Below are 25,939 nucleotides of genomic sequence, written 5' to 3'. Positions count from 1 at the left end.
CTGAGGGAGAGAGGGGTGCCCTTGAGGGTAGAGGGGTGTCCCTGACGGAGAGAGGGGTGCCCCTGAGGGTAGAGCGGTGTCACTGAGGGAGAGAGGGGTGCCCTTGAGGGTAGAGGGGTGCCCCTGAGGGAGAGAGGGGTGCCCCTGAGTCCAGAGAGCTGTCTGTGTGAGAGAGGGGTGCCTCTAAGCTTAGAGAGGTGTCACTGAGAGAGAGAGGGGGGTGCATCTGAGTGGGAGGGGGTGGGAGAGGGCACCACATCCTGCCACATCTTACCACATCGTGCCACATGCTGCCACATCCTGCCCATTCCACAATTCTCCGTAGCATGAGACCGGGGTTTTTACCCGGCTGTGCAGCCCCCAGACCCTCTCCACCCCCACTCGTCCCCGCCCTCCGCCACGAGCCCCCCAGGCCCCCTTACCAGTTGGTGGAGCACCTCCCGCTCAGGATGTCCTCTTTGGCCGCCAGTAGGGACAGGCTGTAGGTGTCCAGGTTCACGGAGCCCATGGTGGCCCCCCGTGTGCAGAGAGGCTCTCTCTGCGCCCCTGACTGCGGCCCTCCGCCTGCGCTCCTCTCGGTCCACTCTCCACGGGGTCAACTGTCCTCAGGGTCAACTGCCCTCAGGGTCCACTCGCTTGAGGGTCCACTCTCCTCAGGTCCAGTCTCTTCAGGGCCCACTGTCCCCAAGATCCACTGTCCTCAGGGTCCGCTCTCTTCAGGATCCACTGTCCTCAGGATCCGCTCTCTTCAGGATCCACTGCCCTCAGGGTCCACTCGCTTGAGGGTCCACTCTCCTCAGGTCCAGTCTCTTCAGGGTCCACTGTCCCCAAGATCCACTGTCCTCAGGGTCCACTGTCCTCAGGATCCGCTCTCTTCAGGATCCACTGTCCTCAGGGTGCACTGTCCTCAGGGTGCACTCTCTTCAGGGTGCACTGTCCTCAGGGTGCACTCTCTTCAGGGTGCACTCTCTTCAGGGTGCACTCTCCTCAGGGTCCGCTCTCCTCGGGGTCCACTCTCCCCTCTTCCTCTCTCGGTCCTCCTGCGCTTCCTCCAGTCCAGTCCCTCTCAGCACCTCCCCAGGCCCCTCTTCTCTCTCTGGCCTTTTCTTCTCTCCCTCCTGCCCCTCCAGCCGCTTCTCACGCCCCCTGGCACCCACAGGCTGGCAGCAAGACGAGACTGGCACCAGCACCGGGCACAGCTCACTGGGCTCCGAGGGAAAACTTCTGGAGTGAAAATAAGTCTCAGCCTCGGCTCCTCCCCGGCCCTCCGCACCCTCCCCTGTCCTGGAGCCTTAAACAAACTGTCTGAGGCGGAGAGAGGCGGAGGGCAGGAGGGAAAGAGCTGCGAGGGTGGAGGGGGAGAGGTGATGTGAGAGAAGGAGGGGGCTGGAGGGAGACAGCGTTTATGTGAGAGAAAGAGGGATGTTGAAGGGAGAGAGGTGATGTGAGAGGAAGGAGGTAGGTCCGAGGGTGGAGGGGAGAGGTGATGTGAGAGGTAGAGGGATGCCGGAGACTGGAGGGGAGAGGTGATGTAAGAGGAGGGAGGCTGGAGCCTAGAGGTGATGTGAGAGGAAGTAGGGAGGCTGGAGACTGGAGGGAGAGAGTGTTTATGTGAGAGAGGGAGGCTGTAGACTGGAGGGAGAGAGTGTTTATGTGAGAGGGCGGAGGGATGCTAGTGACTGGAGGGAGAGGGTTTATGTGAGAGGAAGGAGGGAGGCTGGTGACTGGAGGGGAGAGATGATGTAAGAGGAAGAGGGGAGGCTGGAGACTGGAGGTGAGAGGTAATGTGAGAGGAAGGAGGGAGGCTAGACACTGGAAGGAGAGAGGTGATGTGAGAGGGAGGCTGGAGACTGGAGGGGAGAGGTGATGTGAGAGGAATGAGGGAGGCTGGAGACTGGAGGGAGAGAGGTGATGTGAGAGGAGGGAGGGAGGCTGGAGACTGGAGGGAGAGAGTGTTTATGTGAGAGGAAGGAGGGAGGCTGGAGACTGGAGGGGAGAGGGTTTATGTGAGAGGAGGGAGGGAGGCTGGAGACTGGAGGGAGAGAGTGTTTATGTGAGAGGGCGGAGGGATGCTAGTGACTGGAGGGAGAGGGTTTATGTGAGAGGAAGGAGGGAGGCTGGAGACTGGAGGTGAGAGGTAATGTGAGAGGAAGGAGGGAGGCTAGACACTGGAAGGAGAGAGGTGATGTGAGAGGGAGGCTGGAGACTGGAGGGGAGAGGTGATGTGAGAGGAAGGAGGGAGGCTGGAGACTGGAGGGAGAGAGGTGATGTGAGAGGAGGGAGGGAGGCTGGAGACTGGAGGGGGAGGGTTTATGTGAGAGGGCGGGGGAGGCTGGAGACTGGAGGGGAGAGGTGATGTGAGAGGAAGGATGGAGGCTGGAGACTGGAGGGGGGAGGGTTTATGTGAGAGGGCGGAGGGATGCTGGAGGGGAGAGTGGTGATGTGAGAGGGCGGAGGGAGGCTGGAGACTGGAGGGGAGAGAGGTGATGTGAGAGGAAGGAGGGAGGCTGGAGACTGGAAGGGAGAGGTGATGTGAGAGGAAGGAGGGAGGCTGGAGACTGGAAGGGAGAGGTGATGTGAGAGGAAGGAGGGAGGCTGGAGACTGGAAGGGAGAGGTGATGTGAGAGGAAGGAGGGAGGCTGGAGACTGAAGGGGAGAGGTGATGTGAGAGGAAGGAGGGAGGCTGGAGACTGGAGGTGAGAGGTGATGTGAGAGGAAGGAGGGAGGCTGGAGACTGGAGGGAGAGAGTGTTTATGTGAGAGGAAGGAGGGAGGCTGGAGACTGGAGGGGACAGGGGATGTGAGAGGAAGGAAGGAGGCTGGAGACTGGAGGGGAGAGGGTTTATGTGAGAGGACGGAAGGAGGCTGGAAACTGGAGGGAGAGAGTGTTTATGTGAGAGGAAGGAGGGAGGCTGGAGACTGGAGGGGGAGAGGTGATGTGAGAGGAAGGGGAGAGGCTGGAGACTGGAGGAGGAGGGTTTATGTGACAGGGCGGAGGGAGGCTGGAGACTGTAGGTGATGTGAGAGGAAGGAGGAAGGCTGGAGACTGGAGGGAGAGGTGATGTGAGAGGAAGGAGGGAGGCTGGAGACTGGAGGGGGAGAGGTGATGTGAGAGGAAGGAGGGAGGCTGGAGACTGGAGGGAGAGGCGATGTGAGAGGAAGGAGGGAGGCTGGAGACTGGAGGGTAGAGAGGTGATGTGAGAGGAAGGAGGGAGGCTGGAGACTGGAGGGAGAGGTGATGTGAGAGGAAGGAGGGAGGCTGGAGACTGGAGGGGGAGAGGTGATGTGAGAGGAAGGAGGGAGGCTGGAGACTGGAGGGAGAGGTGATGTGAGAGGAAGGAGGGAGGCTGGAGACTGGAGGGGAGAGTGTTTATGTGAGAGGAAAGAGGGAGGCTGGTGACTGAAGAGTGAGAGAGGTGATGTGAGAGGAAGGAGGGAGACTGGAGGGAGAGAGGTGATGTGAGACGAAGGAGGGAGGCTGGAGACTGGAGGGAGAGGTGATGTGAGAGGAAGGAGGGAGGATGGAGACTGGAGGGGAGAGTGTTTATGTGAGAGGAAAGAGGGAGGCTGGTGACTGAAGAGGGAGAGAGGTGATGTGAGAGGAAGGAGGGAGGCTGGAGACTGGAGGGGAGGGGGTTTATGTGAGAGGAAGGAGGGTGGCTGGAGCCTGGAGGTCGAGAGTGTTTATGTGAGAGGAAGGAGGGAGGCTGGAGACTGGAGGGGGTGGAGGTGATGTGAGAGGAAGGATGGAGGCTGGAGACTGGAGGGGAGAGAGGTGATGTGAGAGGAAGGAGGGAGGCTGGAGACTGGAGGGGACAGATGATGTGAGAGGAAGGAGGGAGGCTGGAGACTGGAGGGGGGAGGGTTCATGTGAGAGGGCGGAGGGATGCTGGAGGGGAGAGAGGTGATGTGAGAGGGCGGAGGGAGGCTGGAGACTGGAGGGGAGAGAGGTGATGTGAGAGGAAGGAGGGAGGCTGGAGACTGGAGGGGGGAGGGTTTATGTGAGAGGGCGGAGGGATGCTAGTGACTGGAGGGGTGAGGTGTAGGACAGTACCCACTTCTTGGCACGTTACCCCCATTTGACTGTGTCTCTGGGATCCTGCTCACCAGGGCCCCAGTGCTTATGCTCTCTCTGGTTCCAAGTTGTCACTACAGACTGGTAACCCAGTATTTCACCCCAGACTGGCACACTGGTGCCCCCTTATAAGTCCCTAGTATATGGTACTTAGGTACCCAGGGCTTTGGGGTTTCGGGGGATCCTTATGGGCTGCAGCATTTCTTTTGCCACCCATAGGGAGCCCGTGCAAAGGCCTCTGCAGGACTGCCATTGCAGCCTGCGTGAAGAGGTGCATGCACCCTGTCACTGCCAATTACACTGCACCAGCTCACTCATAAGTCACCTATATGTCAGACCTTCCAACCCTGAAGGCTGGGTGCAAAGTACCTGTGTGTGAGAGCACCCCTGCACCATCAGAGGTGCCCCCACGTCGTCCCAGACCATTTCCCTGGACTTTGTGAGTGCGGGGACGCCATTACACGCATGTACTACATATAGGTCAATACCTATTTGTAGCATAACAATTGTAACTCCGAACATGGCCATGTAACATGTCTAGGATCATGGAATTATCACCCCAATACCATTCTGGTATTGGGGTGACAATTCCATGCAACCCCAGGTCTCCAGCATAGAGCCCGGGTACTGCCAAACTGCCTTTCCGGGGTCTCCACTGCAGCTGCTGCTGCTGCCAACCCCTCAGACAGGTTTCTGCCCTCCTGGGGTCCAGCCAGGCTTGGCCCAGGAAGGCAGAACAAAGAACTTCCTCTGAGAGGGTGTTACACCCTCTCCCTTTGGAAATAGGTGTCAGGGCTGGGGAGGAGTAGCCTCCCCCAGCCTCTGGAAATGCTTTGATGGGCACAGATGGTGCCCATCTCTGCATAAGCAAGTCTACACCGGTTCAGGGATCCCCCAGCCCTGCTCTGGCACGAAACTGGACAAAGGAAAGGGGAGTGACCACTCCCCTGACCTGCACCTCCCCTGGGAGGTGCCCAGAGCTCCTCCAGCGTGTCCCAGACCTCTGCCATCTTGGATTCAGAGGTGTTGGGGGCACACTGGACTGCTCTGAGTGTCCAGGGCCAGCAGGTGACGTCAGAGGCTCCTTCTGATAGGTTCTTACCTGACTAGGTGACCAATCCCCCTTTCAGGGCTATTTAAGGTCCCTCTCTTGGGTGGTTCTTCAGATTCGGATTGCAAGACTCCAGCAGGAATCCTCTGCATCCTTTACTTCACCTTCTCACCAACAAAAACTTAATCTGACCCTCCAGGAACTCTACAACTGCAACAAAGAAGCAAAGACGACTTCTGCAACATTGTATCTTCAGCTCCTGCAGCAACTGCAACAGTTTCCAGGTCGTGCATCCTCCGAGGACTGCCTGTCGTCAGCCTGTACCAGAAGAACCGAAGGAATAAAAACATGTCTAGCATTCGCATTATGAATTAAAAAATTCTGTTAAAGACACGGATGCTCCGATTATGCTTCTCTTTCTTCACTTTAATTCCTTCAGCAGCCAATCAGAAAGTTAAAACAGAAAAAACTACAAATCCCAAGTGTATACGCAACACGTGATAACCTTAGAGGCAGTCCCCCATTATAACGCTGATAACAATGAAACAAGCCCTCTTTCTATGCACGAACACACAGGAAAAGTCTGTTCGAGTCCATAAAACACAAGGTGAGAGAACACTATACGAAATGTAGAGAAGCAACCACGAAGACCAACTTGAAGAACACAGAGGAACGAAAATCCTACATCCATCTCAATGGCAAGAGTAAGGTACGGGAAGCACCCAAGAATCATTTGCCTCAGTACCTGCCAGGAGATGAAAAAGCCAAGCCATAAAGCTGAACCAGGACAGAATAATCACAGAGAAAGTATTAGGGAGGGAAAAATCACTGAACGCACAGTAATTACCATTGTAACAGAACAGTAATCACAATAATCAAACAATAAACCCAAAAATACTTTACCAGTGCGGTGGGATAATCCTCACCTCCGTGTCCTTAATAGAACTGAAAAATTCTGAACACAAATGCTAGAAATGTTTTATTCTATGTCAGGAGGCTCTGATTATACTTGTTTAAAGCTGACCCACAACCACTGATGCAATATCCACAATAGGTTAATAATAAAACTATTTGAACGTAGATTCAGACGACCAATCTGCAGCTCTTAAAATGCCTTCTAACCGGGAACCCAAGGCAAAAGGTTTTGTGGCCATGGCCCCTCTAGTGGAATGGGCGCCAAATTTTGAAACATCAATGTCCACGTCACCCAAGAGCCAGCGAACCCATCTGGCCGGAGTGGCGGACGAAACCGGGTGATAACCAGTGAAATTAATAACTGTGCCCCATATCAGAACGAAATTCTTCTGTATTTACCTCATAAGCTCTCAGACATTGTACCACACACAATTTTGGATTGTCTACAAAACTAGGATAGGAAACTGATTTCAAATTGCACTTGGTATGAGAAATATAAAAAGTTACTTCCTCAGGGGAGAAAACCTTACCTGCCAAATCTAAGGCCCTAACGTCAGAAACCCATTTGCAGGAGATTAAACATAACAACATAGTGAGTTTAGACGAAAGTTGTTTCCTGAAAGGGAATCTATTAGCCGGCCTAGACTCTAAAAATGTAGATGCTATATTCACATCCCAAAGGGTAGAATAACGCGGACGAGGGGGGTTAGCCAACCTTATGCCTTTCAAAAGCTTGCAAACAATGGGTAACTCCCCCACCGGTTTACCATCCACTGGTAAATGACCGTCCGAAATGGCCAACCGATAATTATTAACCGATTTATAAGCCAAGCCAGACGAAGCTAGGGAGGCCAAAAATTCAGGACCAGACTACAATCCGCTGAAGACGGATCAGCGTTCTGTGCAGTGCGCCAAGAACACCATCGTTTCCAAGAGGAAGCATATATCTTGTGGGTGATGGAAGACCAGGATCCTGCAATAAAAGGGGAAGACTCCTGCGAAAAGCCCGGGATACTCCTTCCTTCCCTGAAAGACAACAAGCCACTAAGACCGAAAGAATTAGAGGATGAGGAAGGCCCAGGGGATCCAGAAGGAGGTTCCGTCTGAACGTAATTAACAGCGGGTGTTCGCAACTCAATTCCAGAGCTACTGGAAAGCACGCCTGGGACCTCCAGAGAGGAGTCACCAGAATGACATCCGCCTGCTGACGACGGATCTGAGCCAAAACCCTGGGAATCATCAAGAGGGGAGGGAACGCAGAACCCAGATCCAGAGACCAGTCCTGGAGAAAAGCGTCTGTCGCCAGCACTTCCTGGTCTGGCCTCCAACTGAAAAATCTCTCCATCTGCCGGTTGAGGATGGATGCAAAAAGATCTATCGAGATGGGTCCCCACAGGGAGCGGAGAACTCGAAAGACCTTGGGATGAAGCCTCCAGTCGCTGAAATCCAGAAGGTGACAAGAGTGCCAATCTGCCACAGAATTGCTGCTCCCCGGCTGATATTCCGCTACTACCGAAATCCGGTGTTGTAGACAGAAACGCCAAAAGTCCTTGGCAACCTCCGCTAGAATCCAAGACTTGGTCCCACCCAATTTGTTGACATATCTCACTGCAGAGATATTGTCCATTCGAAGAAGGATACTACAATTCGTCTTGAGAGGGGACAAGCGCTTGATTGCAAAAAAGAGCCAGATAGGAGCTCCAGACAATTGATATGGAGGTCCAGCTCTTCTTCGGACCAGCGACCCCCTGTGGAAAACAGCCGGCAACAAGCTCCTCATCCCCAAAGACTGGCTTCAGACTCCATCACAATCTCGGGGGAAGAACCAAAGATAGCCCTTGCACTCCAAGCCTCCATGTGGCCCAACCACCAACGCATCTCCGACCGAGCCTCCTCCAAAAGGGGAACCTGGTCCACATATCTGAGACCTCTCTGAAGATGAGAATTTTTCAACCTCTGCGGAGCCCTGTAGTGTAGAGGACCCGGAAATATCACCTGGATGGAGGAAGAGAGCAGGCCCACTATGCGGGCAATCGCCCTCAATGATACAGTCTGTCTGGACAATAACCTCAATTCTCTCTTGATTAGATGAATCTTCTGAGGGGAAGGGATCAACTGAGCTACTGTAGAGTCTACCCGAAAGCCCAGAAAGTCCAAACACTGAAACAGAATTAAGACCGACTTCTGGGCATTGATTATGAACCCCAGACACTGGAGACATGAAATGGACCATTCCAGATGGAACAGGACTAGATGGGGACATTCAGCCATAATGGGAATGTTGACGTAAATTATTAAACGCACCCCTTGTGCACGGAGGAGCTCCACTACTGGCCGCATCACCTTCGTGAAGCACCAAGGGGCTGATGAGAGGCCGAAAGGAAGAACCTTGTATTCGTAACAAAGGCCCTCCGACAGAAATTAGAGGAATTGTCGGTGGGGAGGAAAAATAGGAATGGTTGGATAAGCATCCTTTAAATCCAAACGAGCCATTCAGTCTCGTTCCTGAAGAGTATCCCTCAGTAAGTGGATCCCTCCATTTTGAAATAGTGATGAACCGAGCATCTGTTGAACTCTTTGAGGCTCAATACAAGACGGAGCCACCTCCTTTCTTGTCCACCAAAAATACAGAGCTGAGAAACCTCATAGGACGAGTTGAAGCCTCGACAATAGGGCCGTTTTGCAAAAGTGATGTGATTTCTGCAGTAATTAAATTGCGATCTTGAAGGGAAAAATACGTCCGACAGGGAGGGGACGACTGAGCGGGGGATTCGTAAAATTCTAGCTTGAAGCCCTGAATGGTCTCCAGGACCCAAGCGTCGCAAGTGATCTTGTGCCACGCTTGCAGAAAACACCCCATCCTGCCCCCTAAAACAACCTCTGAGCTTAAACTTAGGCTCACGTGTAGATCCTGCGTCCTGGGAGTAGGATTCAGTGCCTCTAGATCACCCTCTGCGGGTCCTGGAGCGACCTGCTCTCGGACGGGAAGGGTAGAAGGTGGGCGTGGAGGAATTGTAATCTTGGAAACCACCTCTTCCCTGATCATAGTAGCCTCGCTGAGAGCCTTGCTGACTGAATCCTCCGAAGGCACGCCCTCTGTAGCGTCCGGCCCCACAAAAAAGTGGGCGAAGAACCTTTTTGATAGACCCTTGGGCCATGTCCAAATTGGCATAAATTGCCACTCAGATGAAGCAAGGTTCGCCAACTTGAGATCCATTTTTATCAATATGGACCGACGACGTTCATTGGAAATCGCACAATTAGCGTTCCCAGAAAGAAAGTGCCCTTTGAGCCCAAGCCACCAGAACATCAGGGGTCAATGGAATTTCCAGAAACCTTGGCCTGAAACCCCATCTCCAAAATCTTGGTCAAGGGACCAGTCACGCCCAGAAGTTTGTCCTGGCAACCACGCCAGGGCCGATCTATCCGCTTCTTTGGGTCGTTTGAAAACTTTTTTAAATGTCACTAGAGTAGGATCCAGTTCCGGGGTCTCTGTCACTTTAGAGGGAAAGTCGGGTCTTGGACATTCTGAGCGTAATCTGGAGCGAACCCCCTTCTCGAACCGATGCCTAATGTGGGATTCCACATAGTCCGCGACTTCCACCGAAGGCAACCATAGGGTAGATCGGGGATGAACAATGTCCTCCGGTTCACTTTTGGGGCCGGATTGGATCATCCTGGTGGCTGTTCTTCTTTTCACATTTTTGGTGGGGATCATCCCCCTGGTCTGAGGAATGCTGCTCAAATCCTCCTTGGACTTAGACTTCGGGGTGGAAGAAGCATTATAGTCATGATCCCTGCCCGAGGATCTGATAAGACTCTCAAAGTCGCCGCATGCGGATTCTTACCCTGCTTGAGGGCCTGCGAGCTGCCAGACAAGGAGGGTGGAGGGGAGAGGTGATATGAGAGAAGGAGGGAGGCTGGAGACTGGAAGGGAGAGGTGATATGAGAGAAGGAGGGATGCTGGAGGGAGAGAGGGTTTATGTGAGAGAAGGAGGGAGACTGGAGACCGGAAGGGAGAGAGGTGATGACAGAGGGCGGAGGGATGCTATAAGCTTGAGGGGGAGAGGTGATGTGAGAGAAAGAGGGGGCTGGAGGGAGACAGGGTTTATGTGAGAGAAAGAGGGATGTTGAAGGGAGAGAGGTGGTTTTAGAGGAAGGAGGGAGCGGCGAAGGGGGATGGGGAGAGGTGATGTGAGAGGTAGAGGGATGCTGGAGACTGGAAGGGGGAGGTGATGTAAGAGGAGGGAGGCTGGAGACTAGAGGGGAGAGAGGTGATATGAGAGGAAGGAGGGAGACTGGAGACTGGAGGGGGAGAGGGTTTATAAGAGAAGATGGAGGGAGGTGCGGAGCCTGAAGGGAGAGAGAGCTGCTGGGGGGTAGGAGGGTCTCTTTAGGGGAGCAGGGCCTGTAGTGAATAGAAGGGCAGGGAGTTTCAGGGGGACAAGGGGTGCAATAATCTGGAGGGACGTTGGGGGGGACGTGAGGGACTGGAGTGGATGAGCGTGTTTATGGAAGGCGGAGGAGGGATAATGGACAGGAGGGAGTGTAGATGGAGTGATGGATGGACAGAGGGTTTATGGGAGGAGAGAGGGCTGCTCATAAGCAGGAGGGGCGGGGAGGGACACCGGAATGAAAGGAGGGCAGGTTTATGGAAGGGAGGAGGGGGTTCAGGTCAGATTCTGGAAGGGAACTAGAGATGTTGGGAGGAGAGGGAAGGGGTGGACAGACCAGAGTGACCAGGGGTGGTGAGTCTACAGGGGTGGAGGGGTGGACAGACCAGAGTGACCGGAGGGCTGTTGAGTCTACGGGGGGAGCTGGACAGACCAGAGTGACCAGGGGCGGTGAGTCTACAGGGGTGGAGGGGTGGACAGACAAGAGTGACCGGAGGGGTGGTGAACAATGAGGGGGTGAGGGGGGGACAGACCAGAGTGACCAGAGGGCTGGTGAGTCTATGGGGGAGAGGTGGACAGACCAGGGTGCCCAGAGGGGTGGTGAGTCTATGGGGGAGGGGTGGACAGACCAGGGTGCCCAGAGGGCTGGTGAGTCTACAGGGGTGGAGGGGTGGACAGACCAGAGTGACCGGAGGGCTGGTGAGTCTACGGGGGGAGCTGGACAGACCAGAGTGACCAGGGGTGGTGAGTCTACAGGGGTGGAGGGGTGGACAGACCAGAGTGACCGGAGGGCTGGTGAGTCTACGGGGGGAGCTGGACAGACCAGAGTGACCAGGGGTGGTGAGTCTATGGGGGAGAGGTGGACAGACCAGGCTGTCCAGAGGGCTGGTGAGTCTATGGGGGAGAGGTAGACAGACCAGGGTGCCCAGAGGGCTGGTGAGTCTATGGGGGAGGGGTGGACAGACTAGGGTGCCCAGAGGGCTGGTGAGTCTATGTGGGAGAGGTGGACAGACCAGGGTGCCCAGAGGGCTGGTGAGTCTATGTGGGAGAGGTGGACAGACCAGGGTGCCCAGAGGGCTGGTGAGTCTATGTGGGAGAGGTGGACAGACCAGGCTGCCCAGAGGGCTGGTGAGTCTGTGTGTGTTGGGGGGTGCTGGTGGGGGTGGGGCAGCACTGCCCTATGGTGCAGTCTGGTGTGTGGCTGTTTGTGGGTCGGTTGTTTGATCTGCTGGGACAGGGTTTACCTGTTTAATACCCACAGACCTTCTGTGCCCAGGTCCACACTTTACAGAGTCACTAATGTGGCCACTTTTTAGGTCTGGCTCCCCAGAGCTTCTGTCGTCAGCCATTATGCGAACCTCCTAAAAAGGAGCGTTCAGGAGTCCTACAGAGAGGGGCGGCTCCGCCCACACGCTGGTGGACAGGAGCACCTGTTTTCATTGGACAGAAGTTGTGTGCCTCAGCAGAAAGGCTGCCTCCCTTCCTTGCAGCCGGAATTATTTTGTTTCTTTATCCCGCTGCTCGAGGCAGCAGAAGTATGGCTGCCTGCAGAGGACACGCTAACACCTAAGAAGGAACACGCTTACAAGGGGGCGGAGCTTGAACTTTAAAGGACAGGTACATGGCACTGTGATGCTATTAAAGTGTCTTGGACAAGTAGATAAATTATGTGTTTGTTTCTCCAGCTGCAGCAGCATGGCTGCCTAGAGAAGACACACTAACACGTAAGGATCACGCCTGCAAGGGGGCGGAGCTTGAACGTTGAGGGGCAGGTACATGGCACTGTGATGCTATTAAAGTGTCTTGGATAAGTAGATAAGTTATGTGTTTGTGTCTCTATCTGCAGCAGCATGGCTGCCTAGAGAAGACACGCTAACACGTAAGGACCATGCCTGCAAGGGGGCGGAGCTTGAACGTTGAGGGGCAAGTACATGGCACTGTGATGCTATTAAAGTGTCTTGGATAAGTAGATAAGTTATGTGTCTGTTTCTCTAGCTGCAGCAGTATGGCTGCCTAGAGAAGACACGCTAACACGTAAGGATCACGCCTGCAAGGGGGTGGAGCTTGAACTTTAAAGGACAGGTACATGGCACTGTGATGCTATTAAAGTGTCTTGGACAAGTAGATAAGTTATGTGTTTGTCCAGCTGCAGCAGCATGGCTGCCTAGAGAAGACACGCTGACACGTAAGGATCACGGATTACCATATCAGGTAAGTGTTGTGGTGCTGGTCGCACACAAACCCTGCGCCTAGAAGAGTTTGATCTAGAATCCTTTGTAGAGGTGAATTGATGATGTACTGGAGCGTAATCTGTATATGACTCATCCTGGTAAAAGGTGGGAATTCCTTTGCCTACTACGAGGATGGACGGGGCGTGGCCCAGCGGGCGGAGCTTACAGGTGATTTATAAAGGGAGAACCTTCCACTCTGTGTCTCCAGGAGAGGAAGATCGAACCCACTCACCTGTGGGGCCCACTTTCCAGTTAAAGGCTGTGAAGAGCTCCTCATCTGAGGAGTCATCCCCAGTGGCTACACTGGTTACCCCTGGGGGCTTACTAGGGGGTCTGTCTTTGGGACAAGACGTGTCCTTGGTGTGGTGCCCGTCTTTTGACAGTTGTGGCACCATGCCTTAGTGGCAACCCAGTTTTTACCCTGGTACCCACTTTGGTTTTGTGATATGTCTTTGGGCCCACCCTCCTGGTCAGATGTTTGGTGGCCTAAAGGACTCATTTTCTTTATTTCCAGGAAGCTCCATCTTCTTCTCTTGGGGGGGCTTCCTGACTATTTCTTTGGGTCACCCCCTCCAGTCCTAGTTTTGGACACCCTAGTTCTTACCCAATGATCAGCCTTCCTCCCAAACTCTTGGGGGGGGGGGGGTGGGACTGGCCCTAAATCTACTAGGTACTAGTGCAACTTTTCATGGACACATTTACTCAAAAGGTGTCCTTTCATCATTAAATTGCCCTTCATAATCATGTACCTTTTTGCCTTCTAACAACCACCCAGCATCTTTACTGAGAAGTCCACAAATTCCACCCAGGACTGACTCTGGGATTTTTGAGTCCCCCTGAATTCTATGCGGTTTTCCTCAGTGGTAAATCCAAAGCCCTCAATCAGGGAACCCTTCGTGAGGTCATAGGATTTAGCATCTGTTTCACTCAGTGTCAGGAGCCTATCCCTGCACTTTCCTGAGATTAATTCCCATAATAGAGTGCTCCAATGCTTCTTTTGGACATCCCTCCAAGGCAATTAACCATTTCTGGTGATTGTACGACGAAACAACGAATTAAAAAACAACTACTGCCTTAACAACGAGGTCGGAACACCGACCTCGTTGCTACTACTAATGATTTTACCACGAATGCCTTAACAACGATATTTCGTTGTAAAGGCATTCCTGATAAAATCATTAGCAATAGGCACCATTCACCCTACATCCTTACCCCACCCCCCCAAGCCCACCCCAAAACCTAAAACCCCCTGACCCCCCACCCACTCCCCAAAACCAAAAACGCCCCACCCCCCAACCCACCCTAAAACCTAAAACCCCCTGACCCCCCACCCACTCCCCAAAACCAAAAACGCCCCACCCCCCCAACCCCACCCCAAAACCTAAAACCCCCTGACCCCCCACCCCCTCCCCAAAACCTAAACCCACCACTTACCTTCGCCAACTCCCTTCTTTGTACCTTAACCACGCATGTTCGTTGTTCAGAACATACGTAGTTAAGGCACACAAAAACCGGAGTCGTGGTTAAAAAAGCGTTGTTGCGCTTTCGTTAACCACGACTTTCGGGAAAAAAAAGTAGTAAAAAAGGATGTTTCCCATTTCTGGTATCATCTCCTTCCTGGTGGGGAGGGAAGGGTCAACTACTTTTGGGAGTTGAAAGGTTTCTCTTCATCCCTATTTATTAGTTTGCTGCCACCAGAGATGGGTCCTAGACCCAACTCCTTTCTTTGTTTCAAGAGCTGCCTCTCGAAGGCCAGTCTCTTGGTCATCCTGGCAATGTCCAGGACTGTTTCTGTGGCTGCTCCAGAGCTTCTGGTAGATGAGCTACCCTCATCTCTCTTGTCCACAGGGTCTTCAGCCACCACAAATGCATCATCATCATCATTTATCTCATCTGGGGGGTTGTCTTTTTCATGCTGGGCCACCAGAAACCGATGTTTCTCTGCTTTGGGGCTCTTTGCGGTCTGAATTTTGTACAGTCTGCGGAGTTTTCCTTAATTGGTCATAGCTATGTGCCTCATAATGTTCCAGGTCGAGCTCCTGGGTTCTGACCTCTGTACCAGACATGCCTGCTTTACTAAAGTTGGGACCTTTTTAGAAATTTGGAATCCCGTTTTTGGATAGGGCAACTAAAGTAAGGACTTTTAAGAACTTTTTGCTAGAGTTGTAGGGACCTAACTAAGGCCCTAACAATAATTTTAAAAAATTGCAAAAAATATTTAGTCAATTAAATAAAATCTAAAATAATTAACTAAAGGCAATTTGGAGAGTTACCCGTGTGCTCACACAATTGACAAAATTGAAACAGCAAATGCAAAGTCTTTATCCCACCGCTGATCCACCAAATGTAGGACGCTGGCCCTCTATATAGTGTACTGTGCAGGGGGTCCAGGCAACCACACGTTGGCTTCCAGAGGTAAAAACTAGATCAGCTAATGTTCTAATTTTTATGGTAGCTTGGTCGAGCAGTTAGCCCAATCTTGGGGAAGTGCAAAGCATTTGTTGTACTCACAATCATGCAACTCACACACTCAAAGGAATAACTCAAGACCAATTTCCAAAAATACTTCATATTTGTATATCAATTGTAACACCAAGATTATCAAAATTGGTTAAGTACTTTTGAAGAATTTTTAATAAATGCAGTCTTTCTGTGTGTAACTACACACCATGGGAATCATTAAGCAGTCAATTTTAAAAATGCATATAAAATCGCACAGTTGTTTTACCAAGTTCAGCTTTTGCAGATTGGTTGAAGTCAATGGTGGGCACGCTGCGCCAGCTGGAGAAGTTTGGGCGGCTCCCGGTTCCGGCGGGAGCAGTGGTGAAACGTTTCTTGGGGCTGGTGCAGAGCCACTGAGGGGGACCACTTGGAAAAGGTCTGTTCATGCAGCTTTAAAGGTGGTGCCTTGGGGCCCCCTTGGGGTGTCGAGGTCGCAAGGGCTGAGGGACCCTTGGGCCACAGCTGGTTCTTTGCTGCAGGGTGCAGAGCGAATCGGTGAGCCAGAGGCTGTGCGCAAAGGAGCCCTTTGGATCCGGAGGTAAGCCTTTTTAAAGGTCGCTCACAGGACAATGGGGTCACTCTGGTGGGAGGTCCAGGGTGTTCCTGAAGTCCCTCAACTAGGGCTTCCTCAGGTCCTTTTTCAGCTCTGGCCAAGCTAGTTTTCCTGGTGTCCGATGTCAGCTGACCAGTTCCCAGGGTATTCGCACGATTCGGCCCCTGGAGAGAGCAGTGCCTCCAAACTTGGCACACTTGTGGTGTTTGCCTTCCTGGTTGTTGGTGTGTCATCGAGTCCAGCTGCAACTTCCGGTTTGGGAGATATCGGCCAGTCAGTGAAGTGACCCTCACTGGGTTGTTGGTTCTTGGATTGTTGCAGAGTGGTACCTGCACTCTGGAGGGAGTTCTTGGGCGATTGGTGAAGCCTGGAGGTCCTCTGGCTTTCTTGGAGTTGGTCCAGTGTCCTGCTTTTCCGCAGCTGCATTTGTCGGGTCCTGGGTGCAGCAGGCAGGGTTTGGCACCTTTTCTTGTACAGCAGCTGCACAATTCTCGTACCTTGGTTCTTCTTTGGGCTGGTCTTCTTTGTGTCCTTCGAATCTGATCTCTTGGTGTAGGGATGCTGTAGGAGGCTGGCCTGGCTTATAGTGGTACCTGATGGTACTTACACCTTGTGCCAGGTCCAGTTGTCCCTTATTAGTGTAGAAGAGGTGTTTCTAGCAGCTTAGGCTGATAGAGGTAGCTATAGCAGAGCAGCTTAGGCTGAGCTAGGAGACATGCAAAGCTCCTACTATACCACTTATATCATATAGGTACTATATCATAAGAAAGACAATACTCAGAGTTACTAAAAATAAAGGTACTTTATTTTAGTAAAATGTGCCAAAAGTATCTCAGAGGATACCCTCACTTAAGAGGTAAGTAAAATACACAAAATATACACACACAAACCAAAATCAGGTAAGTAAAACAGTCAGAAAGTAGTGCAAACACTGTAGAATACAATAGGATGCAATAGGCCTAGGGGCAACACAAACCATATACTAAGAAAGTGGAATCCGAACCACAAAGAGACCCCATGCACAGTGCAGTGTGTAGAGGGTCGCTGGGAGTGTAAGAAAACACTAAGGGTGTTCAAGATACCCCACCCCAAGACCCTGAAAAGTGGGAGTCAAGTGACCCTACTTCCCCAGATACACACTAAAGTCGAGATAGGAAATTCTACAAAGACCACAACTGACTGCAAAGCACTGAAGACAGATTCCTGGACCTGAGGACCTGTAATGGAAGGGGACCAAGTCCAAGAGTCACGCAAGTGTCCGGGTGGGTAGGAACCCACTAAACCCCGGATGAAAGTGCACAATGGCTGCCTCTGGGTGGAAGAATCTGAAGTTTCTGCAACAACGGAAGATGCCAGGAACTTCTGCTTTGCACAGAAGATGTCCACGGAATGCTGCAGGATGCAGAGTTGTTTCTATGCAAAAAGACTGCAAACAAGCCTTGCTAGCTGCAAAGATTGCCGTTGAAGAAAATGGGTGCTGCTCGGGCACAGGAAGGACCAGGAGGCCGCCACTTGAAAGAGGAGACAGAGGGGGCCCTCAGCAACACAAAGACCCCATGCAAAAGAAGGCAGCACCCGCAGAAGTACTTGAACATGGGTTTAAAAAAACTGAGCATTGCAGTCATCTCAACACTACAAAGGAGGGTCCCACGAAGCCGGTGGTCAACTCAGCGAGTTGAGCAATACAGGACGGAGTGCTGGGGACCTGGGCTATGCTCACAAAGGATTCCTTGCAAAAGTGCACAGAAGCCCTAGCAGCTGCAGTTCATGCAGTACACAGGATTACTGTCTGGCGTGGGGAGGCAAGGACTTACCTCCACCAAATTTGGACAGATGGACCACTGGACCGTCGGGGTCACTTGGGTCCAGCTCCTGTGTTCCAGGGACCACGCTCATCACAATAAGAGGGGACCCAGAGGACCAGTGATGCAGACGTTTGGTGCCTTCGTTAGCAGGTGGAAGATTCCGTCGACCCACAGGAGATTTCTTCTTGGCTTCCAGTGCAGGGTGAAGGCAGACAGCTGTAGGAAAGTACCATCTTGCCTGGCATGTTACCCCCATATTTCACTGTATATATGTTGTTTTAGTCTATGTGTCACTGGGACCCTGCTAGGCAGGGCCCCAGTGCTCATAGTATGTGCACTGTATGTGTTCCCTGTGTGGTGCATAACTGTGTCACTGAGGCTCTGCTAACCAGAACCTCAGTGTTTATGCTCTCTCTGCTTTCTAAATTTGTCACTGCAGGCTAGTGACTAAATTTACCACTTCTCATTGGCACACTGGTACACCCATATAATTCCCTTGTATATGGTACTGAGGTACCCAGGGTATTGGGGTTCCAGGAGATCCCTATGGGCTGCAGTTTTTGCCACCCATAGGGAGCTCAGACAATTCTTACACAGGCCTGCCACTGCAGCCTGAGTGAAATAACGTCCACGTTATTTCACAGCCATTTTACACTGCACTTAAGTAACTTATAAGTCACCTATATGTCCAACCTTCACCTGGTGAAGGTTGGGTGCAAAGTTACTTAGTGTGTGGGCACCCTGGCACTAGCCAAGATGCCCCCACATCGTTCAGGGCAAACTCCCCGGACTTTGTGAGTGCAGGGACACCATTACACATGTGCACTATACATAGTTCACTACTTATGTATAGCGTCACAATGGTAACTCCGAACATGGGCATGTAACATGTCTAAGATCATGGAATTGATTCCCCGGGTCTCTAGCACAGAACCCGGGTACTGGCAAACTGCCTTTCCGGGGTTTCCACTGCAGCTGCTCCTGCTGCCAACCCCTCAGACAGGTTTCTGCCCTCCTGGGGTCCAGCCAGGCCTGGCCCAGGAAGGCAGAACAAAGGATTTCCTCTGAGAGAGGGTGTTACACCCTCTCCCTTTGGAAAAAGGTGTCAGGGCTGGGGAGGAGTTGCCTCCCCCAGCCTCTGGAAATGCTTTGATGGGCACAGATGGTGCCCATCTCTGCATAAGCCAGTCTACACCGGTTTAGGGATCCCCCAGCCCTGCTCTGGCGCGAAACTGGACAAAGGAAAGAGGGGTGACCACTCCCCTGACCTGCACCTCCCAGGGGAGGTGCCCAGAGCTCCTCCAGTGTGCTCCAGACCTCTGCCATCTTGGAAACAGAGGTGCTGCTGGCACACTGGACTGCTCTGAGTGGCCAGTGCCAGCAGGTGACGTCAGAGACTCCTTCTGATAGGCTCTTACCTGTGTTACTAGCCTATCCTCCTTCCTAGGTAGCCAAACCTCCTTTTCTGGCTATTTAGGGTCTCTGCTTTGGGGAATTCTTTAGATAATGAATGCAAGTGCTCATCAGAGTTCCTCTGCATCTCCCTCTTCACCTTCTGCCAAAGGATCGACCGCTGACTGCTCAGGACGCCTGCAAAACCGCAGCAAAGTAGCAAAGACGACTACTGCAACATTGTATCGCTGATCCTGCCGCCTTCTCTACTGTTTCCCTTGTGGTGCATGCTCTGGGGGTAGCCTGCCTCCTTCTTGCACCAGGAGCTGTGAAGAAATCTCCTGTGGGTCGACGGAATCTTCCCCCTGCAACCGCAGGCACCAAAGAACTGCATCACCGGTCCTCTGGGTCTCCTCTCAGCACGACGAGCGTAGTCCCTGGAACTCAGCAACTCTGTCCAAGTGACTCCCACAGTCCAGTGACTCTTCAGTCCAAGTTTGGTGGAGGTAAATCCTTGCCTCCCCACGCTAGACTGCATTGCTGGGTACCACGTGATTTGCAGCTGCTCCGGCTCCTGTGCACTCTTCCAGGATTTCCTTCATGCACAGCCAAGCCTGGGTCCCCGACACTCTAACCTGCAGTGCACAACCTTCTGAGTTGTCCTCCGGCGTCGTGGGACTCCCTTTTGTGTCTTTGGGTGGACTCCTGTTCACTCTTCTTCCAAGTGCCTGTTCCGGTACTTTTGCGGGTGCTGCCTGCTTCTGTGAGGGCTCCCTGGCTTGCTGGGTGCCCCCTCTGTCTCCTCATCCAAGTGGCGACATCCTGGTCCCTCCTGGGCCACAGCAGCATCCAAAAACCCTAACCGTGACCCTTGCAGCTAGCAAGGCTTGTTTGCGGTCTTTCTGCATGGGAACACCTCTGCAAGCTTCTTCACGACGTGTGACATCCATCCTCCAAAGGGGAAGTTTCTAGTCCTCTTCGTTCGTGCAGAATCCACAGCTTCTACAATCCGGTGGCAGCTTCCTTGCACCCTCAGCTGGCATTTCCTGGGCATCTGCCCACTCTCGACTTTGTCGCGACTCTTGGACTTGGTCCCCTTGTTTCACAGGCACTCTCGTCCGGAAATCCACTTTGGTTGCATTGCTGGTGTTGGTCTTCCTTGCAGAATTCCCCTATCACGACTTCTGTGCTCTCTGGGGAATATAGGTGCACTTTACACCTACTTTTCAGGGTCTTGGGATGGGCTATTTTTCTAACCCTCACTGTTTTCTTACAGTCCCAGCAACCCTCTACAAGCTCACACAGGTTTGAGGTCCATTCGTGATTCGCATTCAACTTTTGGAGTATATGGTTTGTGTTTCCCCTATACCTATGTGCTCCTATTGCAATCTACAGTAACTTTACATTGCCTGCATTACTTCCTTTTGCTATTACTGCATATTTTTGGTATTGTGTACATATATCTTGTGTATATTTGGCATCCTCATACTGAGGGTACTCACTGAGATACTTTTGCCATATTGTCATAAAAATAAAGTACCTTTATTTTTAGTATATCTGTGTATTGTGTTTTCTTATGATATTGTGCATATGACACCAGTGGTATAGTAGGAGCTTTGCATGTCTCCTAGTTCAGCCTAAGATGCTCTGCTATAGCTACCTTCTATCAGCCTAAGCTGCTAGAAACACCTCTTCTACACTAATAAGGGATAACTGGACCTGGTACAGAGTGTAAGTACCCCTTGGTACCCACTACAAGCCAGGCCAGCCTCCTACAGGTATCTTGAACACCCTGACTGTTTTCTTACAGTCCCAGCGACCCTCTACAAGCTCCCATAGGTCTGGGGTCCATTTGTGATTCGCATTCCACTTTTGGAGTGTATGGTTTGTGTTGCCCGTATACCTATGTGCTCCTATTGCAACCTATTTTAATTCTATACTGTTTGCATTACTTTTCTTACTCTTACTTACCTATTTGTGGTTTGTGTACATACAACTTGTGTATATTACTTACCTTCTTACTGAGGGTACTCGCTGAGATACTTGGGGCATATTGTCATGAAAATAAAGTACCTTTATTTTTAGTATATCTGTGTATTGTGTTTTCTTATGATATTGTGCATATGACACCAGTGGTATAGTAGGAGCTTTGCATGTCTCCTAGTTCAGCCTAAGCTGCTTTGCCATAGCTACCTTCTATCAGCCTAAGCTGCTAGAAACACCTCTATTCTACTAATAAGGGATAACTGGACCTGGCACAAGGTGTAAGTACCTCTGGTACCCACTACAAGCCAGACCAGCCTCCTACATTGGTGGTGTAGCGGTGGGATAAATACTTGTAACTGCTTTACCACTTTGTCATTTTATACTTTTCATAAGAGAATCATTTACCAAACAGTTCAGTGTATGTACACTTAACCCAAAAAGTTTGCTTTTCTATCCTAAAACTTTTTTGAAAGTTCTGAAAAGTTTCTTAAAACTTCTAAAAGTTTTATAAAAGTTAGAAAAAGTTTTTTCTCTGTGCTTTCAAAAGTTCTAAAACGTTTTCTCTCTTCTCCCTATCTCTAAACCTTTTACTATCATGTCTGTGGTAGATTCTACTCTCAAAACTGTCAATGCTACTTATGACATTTTGAATTACAAGAGCTTAAGGAGTCTCTGCTTAGATAGAGGTTTAGTTATAGGAAAGAACTCTACAAAAGAGTTTCTGTTTAACATGCTTATGGTGGATGACCAGAACCAGTCTGGCCCATCAAATGAGAGGTTAATAGAAGCTTCCCAGTCTGATTCAGAGGATCCCCCTGAGGAAGCTGGGGAGGGTTCTGATAGGGGTCTGCCCCTAGCAGGGCACCTAGTAATGCTGGTAGTGATAGAGGTTACCATCACAGTAGGGCATCCTTTTTCCCTAGAGGCCAGGTTACCAGGGTCCAGACAGTTAGGGACAGGCCCCCCTCTGAAGTTTCCAATTTGTCATCTGTGTCAAAGCATTCCCAACCCACCCACCCTGAGGATAACTTGTTAGAAAGGGAACTCAAAAAGTTGAGGGTTGAAGAGACCAGACTGAAGCTTAAACAGCAACAGTTGGCCTTAGATAGGGAATCCCTAGACATTGAGAAGGAAAGACAGAGGATGGGGTTGGGACCCCATGGTGGCAGCAGCAGTATTTCTGATAGCAATCTTGTTAGAGAGCAAGATTCCAGGAATCTGTACAAAATAGTCCGTCCTTACAAGGGGGTGGGTTGACATCAACAAGTGGTTTGCTGCACTTGAGAGGGCCTGTATGGTACAGGGGGTCCCTCAAAGGCAGTGGGCTGCTATTTTGTGGCTATCTTTCACTGGAAAGGGTAGGGATAGGCTCCTTACTGTTAGAGAAAGTGAAGCTAACAACTACACAGTAATGAAGGATGCACTCTTGGATGGATTTGGCTTAACCACTGAACAATACAGGATTAAGTTCATAGACACCAGAAAAGAGCCCTCTCAAGATTGGACAGATTTTGTGGACTGTTCAGTAAAGGCCTTGGAAGGATGGTTACATGGCAGTAAGGTATCTGACTATGAAAGCCTGTATAATCTTATTCTGAGAGAGCATATTCTGAATAACTGTGTGTCTGACTTGTTGCACCAGTACCTAGTGGACTCGGATCTGACCTCTCCCCAAGAATTGGAAAAGAAGGCAGACAAGTGGGTCAGAACAAGGGTGAACAGAAAAGTTCATACAGGGGGTGACAAGGATGGCAAGAAGAAAGATGGTAAGTCTTCTGACAAGGGTGGAGACAAAAGTAAACATTCTGAATCTTCATCAGGCCCACAAAAATCCTCTTGGGGTGGTGGGTCCAAATCTTCTTCCAATAATCAACCTAAACAGCCTTGGTGTTATTTGTGTAAAGTTAAAGGCCATTGGGCAACTGATTCCAGTTGTCCAAAGAAAAACACCAAACCTCCCACCACCACAACCCCTGCTGCAAGTTCTAGTGCCCCTAGTAATAGCAGTGGTGGTGGGAGTAAACCTACTAATAGCCAATCCAAGGGAGTAGCTGGGCTCACTGTTGGCAATGTAGTTGGGGTTGGTCTTGTTAGGGAGACCACAGAGGCTGTTTTAGTCTCTGGAGATGCTATTGATTTGGCCACCTTGGTTGCTTGTCCCCTTAACATGGATAAGTACAAGCAACTTCCCCTAATAAATGGTGTTGAGGTTGAGGCCTACAGGGACACAGGAGCCAGTGTAACTATGGTGATAGAAAAACTGGTCCACCCTGAACAACACCTACTTGGTCAGCAGTACCAAGTGACAGACGCTCATAACAACACTCTTAGCCACCCCATGGCTGTTGTGAATCTCAACTGGGGGGGGGGGGGAGTTACTGGTCCAAAGAAAGTTGTGGTTGCCTCAGATCTACCTGTAGACTGTCTACTAGGGAATGATTTAGAGACATCAGCTTGGGCAGAAGTGGAGTTGGAGGCTCATACAGCAATGCTGGGCATTCCTGGGCATATTTTTGCTTTGACCAGGGCTCAGGCCAAAAAGCAAAAAGGACAGGGTAACTTGGATCCTGGAACAATGGACCAAGTGCTCCCTAAAGCTAGGGGTAGCAAGGGTAAATCCCTACCCACTATCCCTCCCTCTACAGATGATTTCCCTTCTGAGGAAGAGGAATTTCCTCCCTGTGCAGAACCTTCACCAGATGAGCTGGCAGCAGAGACTGCTGAGCTTTTGGGTGGAAGGGGCCTGCCAGGGAAGAGCTGAGTGTGGTACAGCAAACCTGTCCCACATTAGAGGGTCTCAGACAGCAAGCTGTCAAACAGCAAAATGGGGATGTCAGTGACAGTCATAGAGTATACTGGGAGGATAACTTCTTGTACACAGAGGCAAGGGACCCAAAACCTGGAGCAGCCAGGAGATTGGTCATTCCCCTGCAGTACAGAGAGTTTCTTCTCAGTCTTGCACATGACATTCCTTTGGCTGGGCATTTGGGCCAGATAAAAACTTGGGAAAGACCTGTCCCCTTGTTTCACTGGCCTAGGATGTCAGAGGACATCAAAGATTTTTGCAAGTCTTGTGTGACCTGCCTAGCCAGTGGCAAGACTGGTGGCACTCCAAAGGCCCCTCTAATTCCACTTCCAGTGGTTGGGGTGCCCTTTGAAAGGGTAGGGGTTGACATAGTTGGCCCCCTTGACCCTCCCACTGCTTCAGGCAATAGATTCATCTTGGTGGTTGTGGACCATGCCACAAGATATCCTGAAGCCATACCTTTAAGAACCACTACAGCTCCTGCAGTTGCAAAGGCCCTCCTGGGAATCTTTTCCAGGGTGGGTTTTCCTAAAGAGGTAGTATCAGACACGGGTAGCAAATTCATGTCTGCATACTTCAAAGCAATGTGGAAGGAGTGTGGTGTTACCTACAAGTTCACTACTCCTTACCATCCACAGACTAATGGACTGGTAGATAGGTTTAATAAAACTCTCAAAGGTATGATTACGGGACTCCCTGAAAAACTCAGAAGGAGATGGGATGACCTGTTTGCTATGCCTCCTTTTTGCTTATAGGGAGATACCCCAAAAAGGAGTGGGCTTTAGCCCCTTGAACTTCTCTTTGGGCACCCTGTGAGAGGTCCCCTTTCTCTTGTGAAGGAGGGTTGGGAACAACCTTTAAAAGCTCCAAAGCAAGACAATGTGGACTATGTACTTGGCCTAAGATCCAGAATGGCTGAGTACATGAAAAAGGCCAGTAAAAACCTTCAGGCCAGCCAAGAGCTCCAAAAGCAATGGCATAACCAGAAGGCTGTCCTGACCCAGTACCACCCAGGACAGAAGATGTGGGTATTGAACCCTGTGGCCCCAAGAGCACTCCAGGACAAATGGAGTGGACCCCATCTCATTGTTGAAAAGGAGGGTGAGGTCACCTACTTGGTAGACCTGGGCACTGCCAGGAGTCCCCTCACGGTGCTCCATGTCAACCGCCTAAAACCCTACTATGACAGGGCTGACTTAACCCTGCTCATGGTAACTGATGAGGGGCAGGAAGAAGAGAGTGACCCTCTCCCTGACCTCTTCACCACCACTGAAGCTGATGGCTTAGTGGAGGGAGTGGTGCTTGCAGATTGCTGAGCAGAAGGACAACTGTATAAATCTCCTAGGCCAATTTTCTGACCTTTTCTCACTGATCCCAGGAACAACTACTTGGTGTGAGCATACAGTCAATACTGGAGACAGTTTACCTGTCAAAAGTAAGATTTATAGACATCCTGACCATGTCAGAGATTGCATAAAACAAGAGGAACAGAACATGCTGGACCTAGGAGTGATACACGGGCTAGCCCAGTGGTGCTTGTCCCAAGACCTCACAGTAAAGATGGTAAAAGAGAAATGAGGTTTTGTATTGACTACAGAGGTCTCAATCAAGTAACCAAAACTGATGCTCATCCTATACCCAGGGCAGATGAGCTAATTGATACACTGGCTTCTGCCAAGCATCTAAGCACTTTTGACTTAACTGCAGGGTATTGGCAGATTAAGTTTTCAGAAGATGCTAAACCCAAAACTGCATACTTCACCATTAAAGGGCACTATCAGTTCACTGTGATGCCCTTTGGTTTGAAAAATGCACCTGCCACTTTTCAGAGGTTGGTGAACACAGTCCTGCAAGGGTTGGAGGCTTTCAGTGCAGCATATCTTGATGATGTTGCTGTCTTTAGCTCAACCTGGGATGAGCACCTGGTCCACCTTTGGAAAGTTTTGGAGGCCCTGCAAAAGGAAGGCCTCACTATCAAGGCTTCAAAGTGCCAGATAGGGCAGGGGAAAGTGGTTTATCTGGGACACCTGGTATGCCATCAGTCTTGCAACTGGCTTGGCAGGTCACACAGGAGCGACAAAACTCCTTAGTGTCCTCTGACATGTGAGGCCAGTGAAACAATGGAACAAGTCTGTCCCAAGTTTTACTCTGGCCCAAATGCCCAGCCAAAGGAATATCAATGCCAAGGTCAGGAGAAACTCCCTATACTGCAAAGGGATGACCAATCTCC

General features: G+C 51.0%; 1 protein-coding gene across 2 annotated transcripts in view; it reads right to left on the bottom strand.

Annotated features, from left to right (window-relative positions):
* Nucleotides 1-1,212, bottom strand: part of LOC138250331 (drebrin-like) — a 387,037-nt gene extending 385,825 nt beyond the window's left edge. Inside the window, exon 1 of one of the 2 annotated variants that reach the window (XM_069205131.1) lies at nt 423-1,212. In XM_069205131.1, the coding sequence (XP_069061232.1) occupies nt 423-508 (86 nt within the window). In that variant the 5' untranslated portion in view covers nt 509-1,212. The remainder of the gene's footprint in view (nt 1-422) is intronic. The other variant, XM_069205216.1, reaches the window with a different exon arrangement.
* Nucleotides 1,213-25,939: the final 24,727 nt, after the last annotated feature.

The sequence above is a fragment of the Pleurodeles waltl genome, chromosome 1_1 (assembly GCF_031143425.1).
Source record: "Pleurodeles waltl isolate 20211129_DDA chromosome 1_1, aPleWal1.hap1.20221129, whole genome shotgun sequence".
NCBI classification, from domain to species: domain Eukaryota; kingdom Metazoa; phylum Chordata; class Amphibia; order Caudata; family Salamandridae; genus Pleurodeles; species Pleurodeles waltl.
The sequence above is the reverse complement of the archived record's forward strand: the minus strand, read 5'-3'. Positions and strand labels throughout refer to the sequence as shown.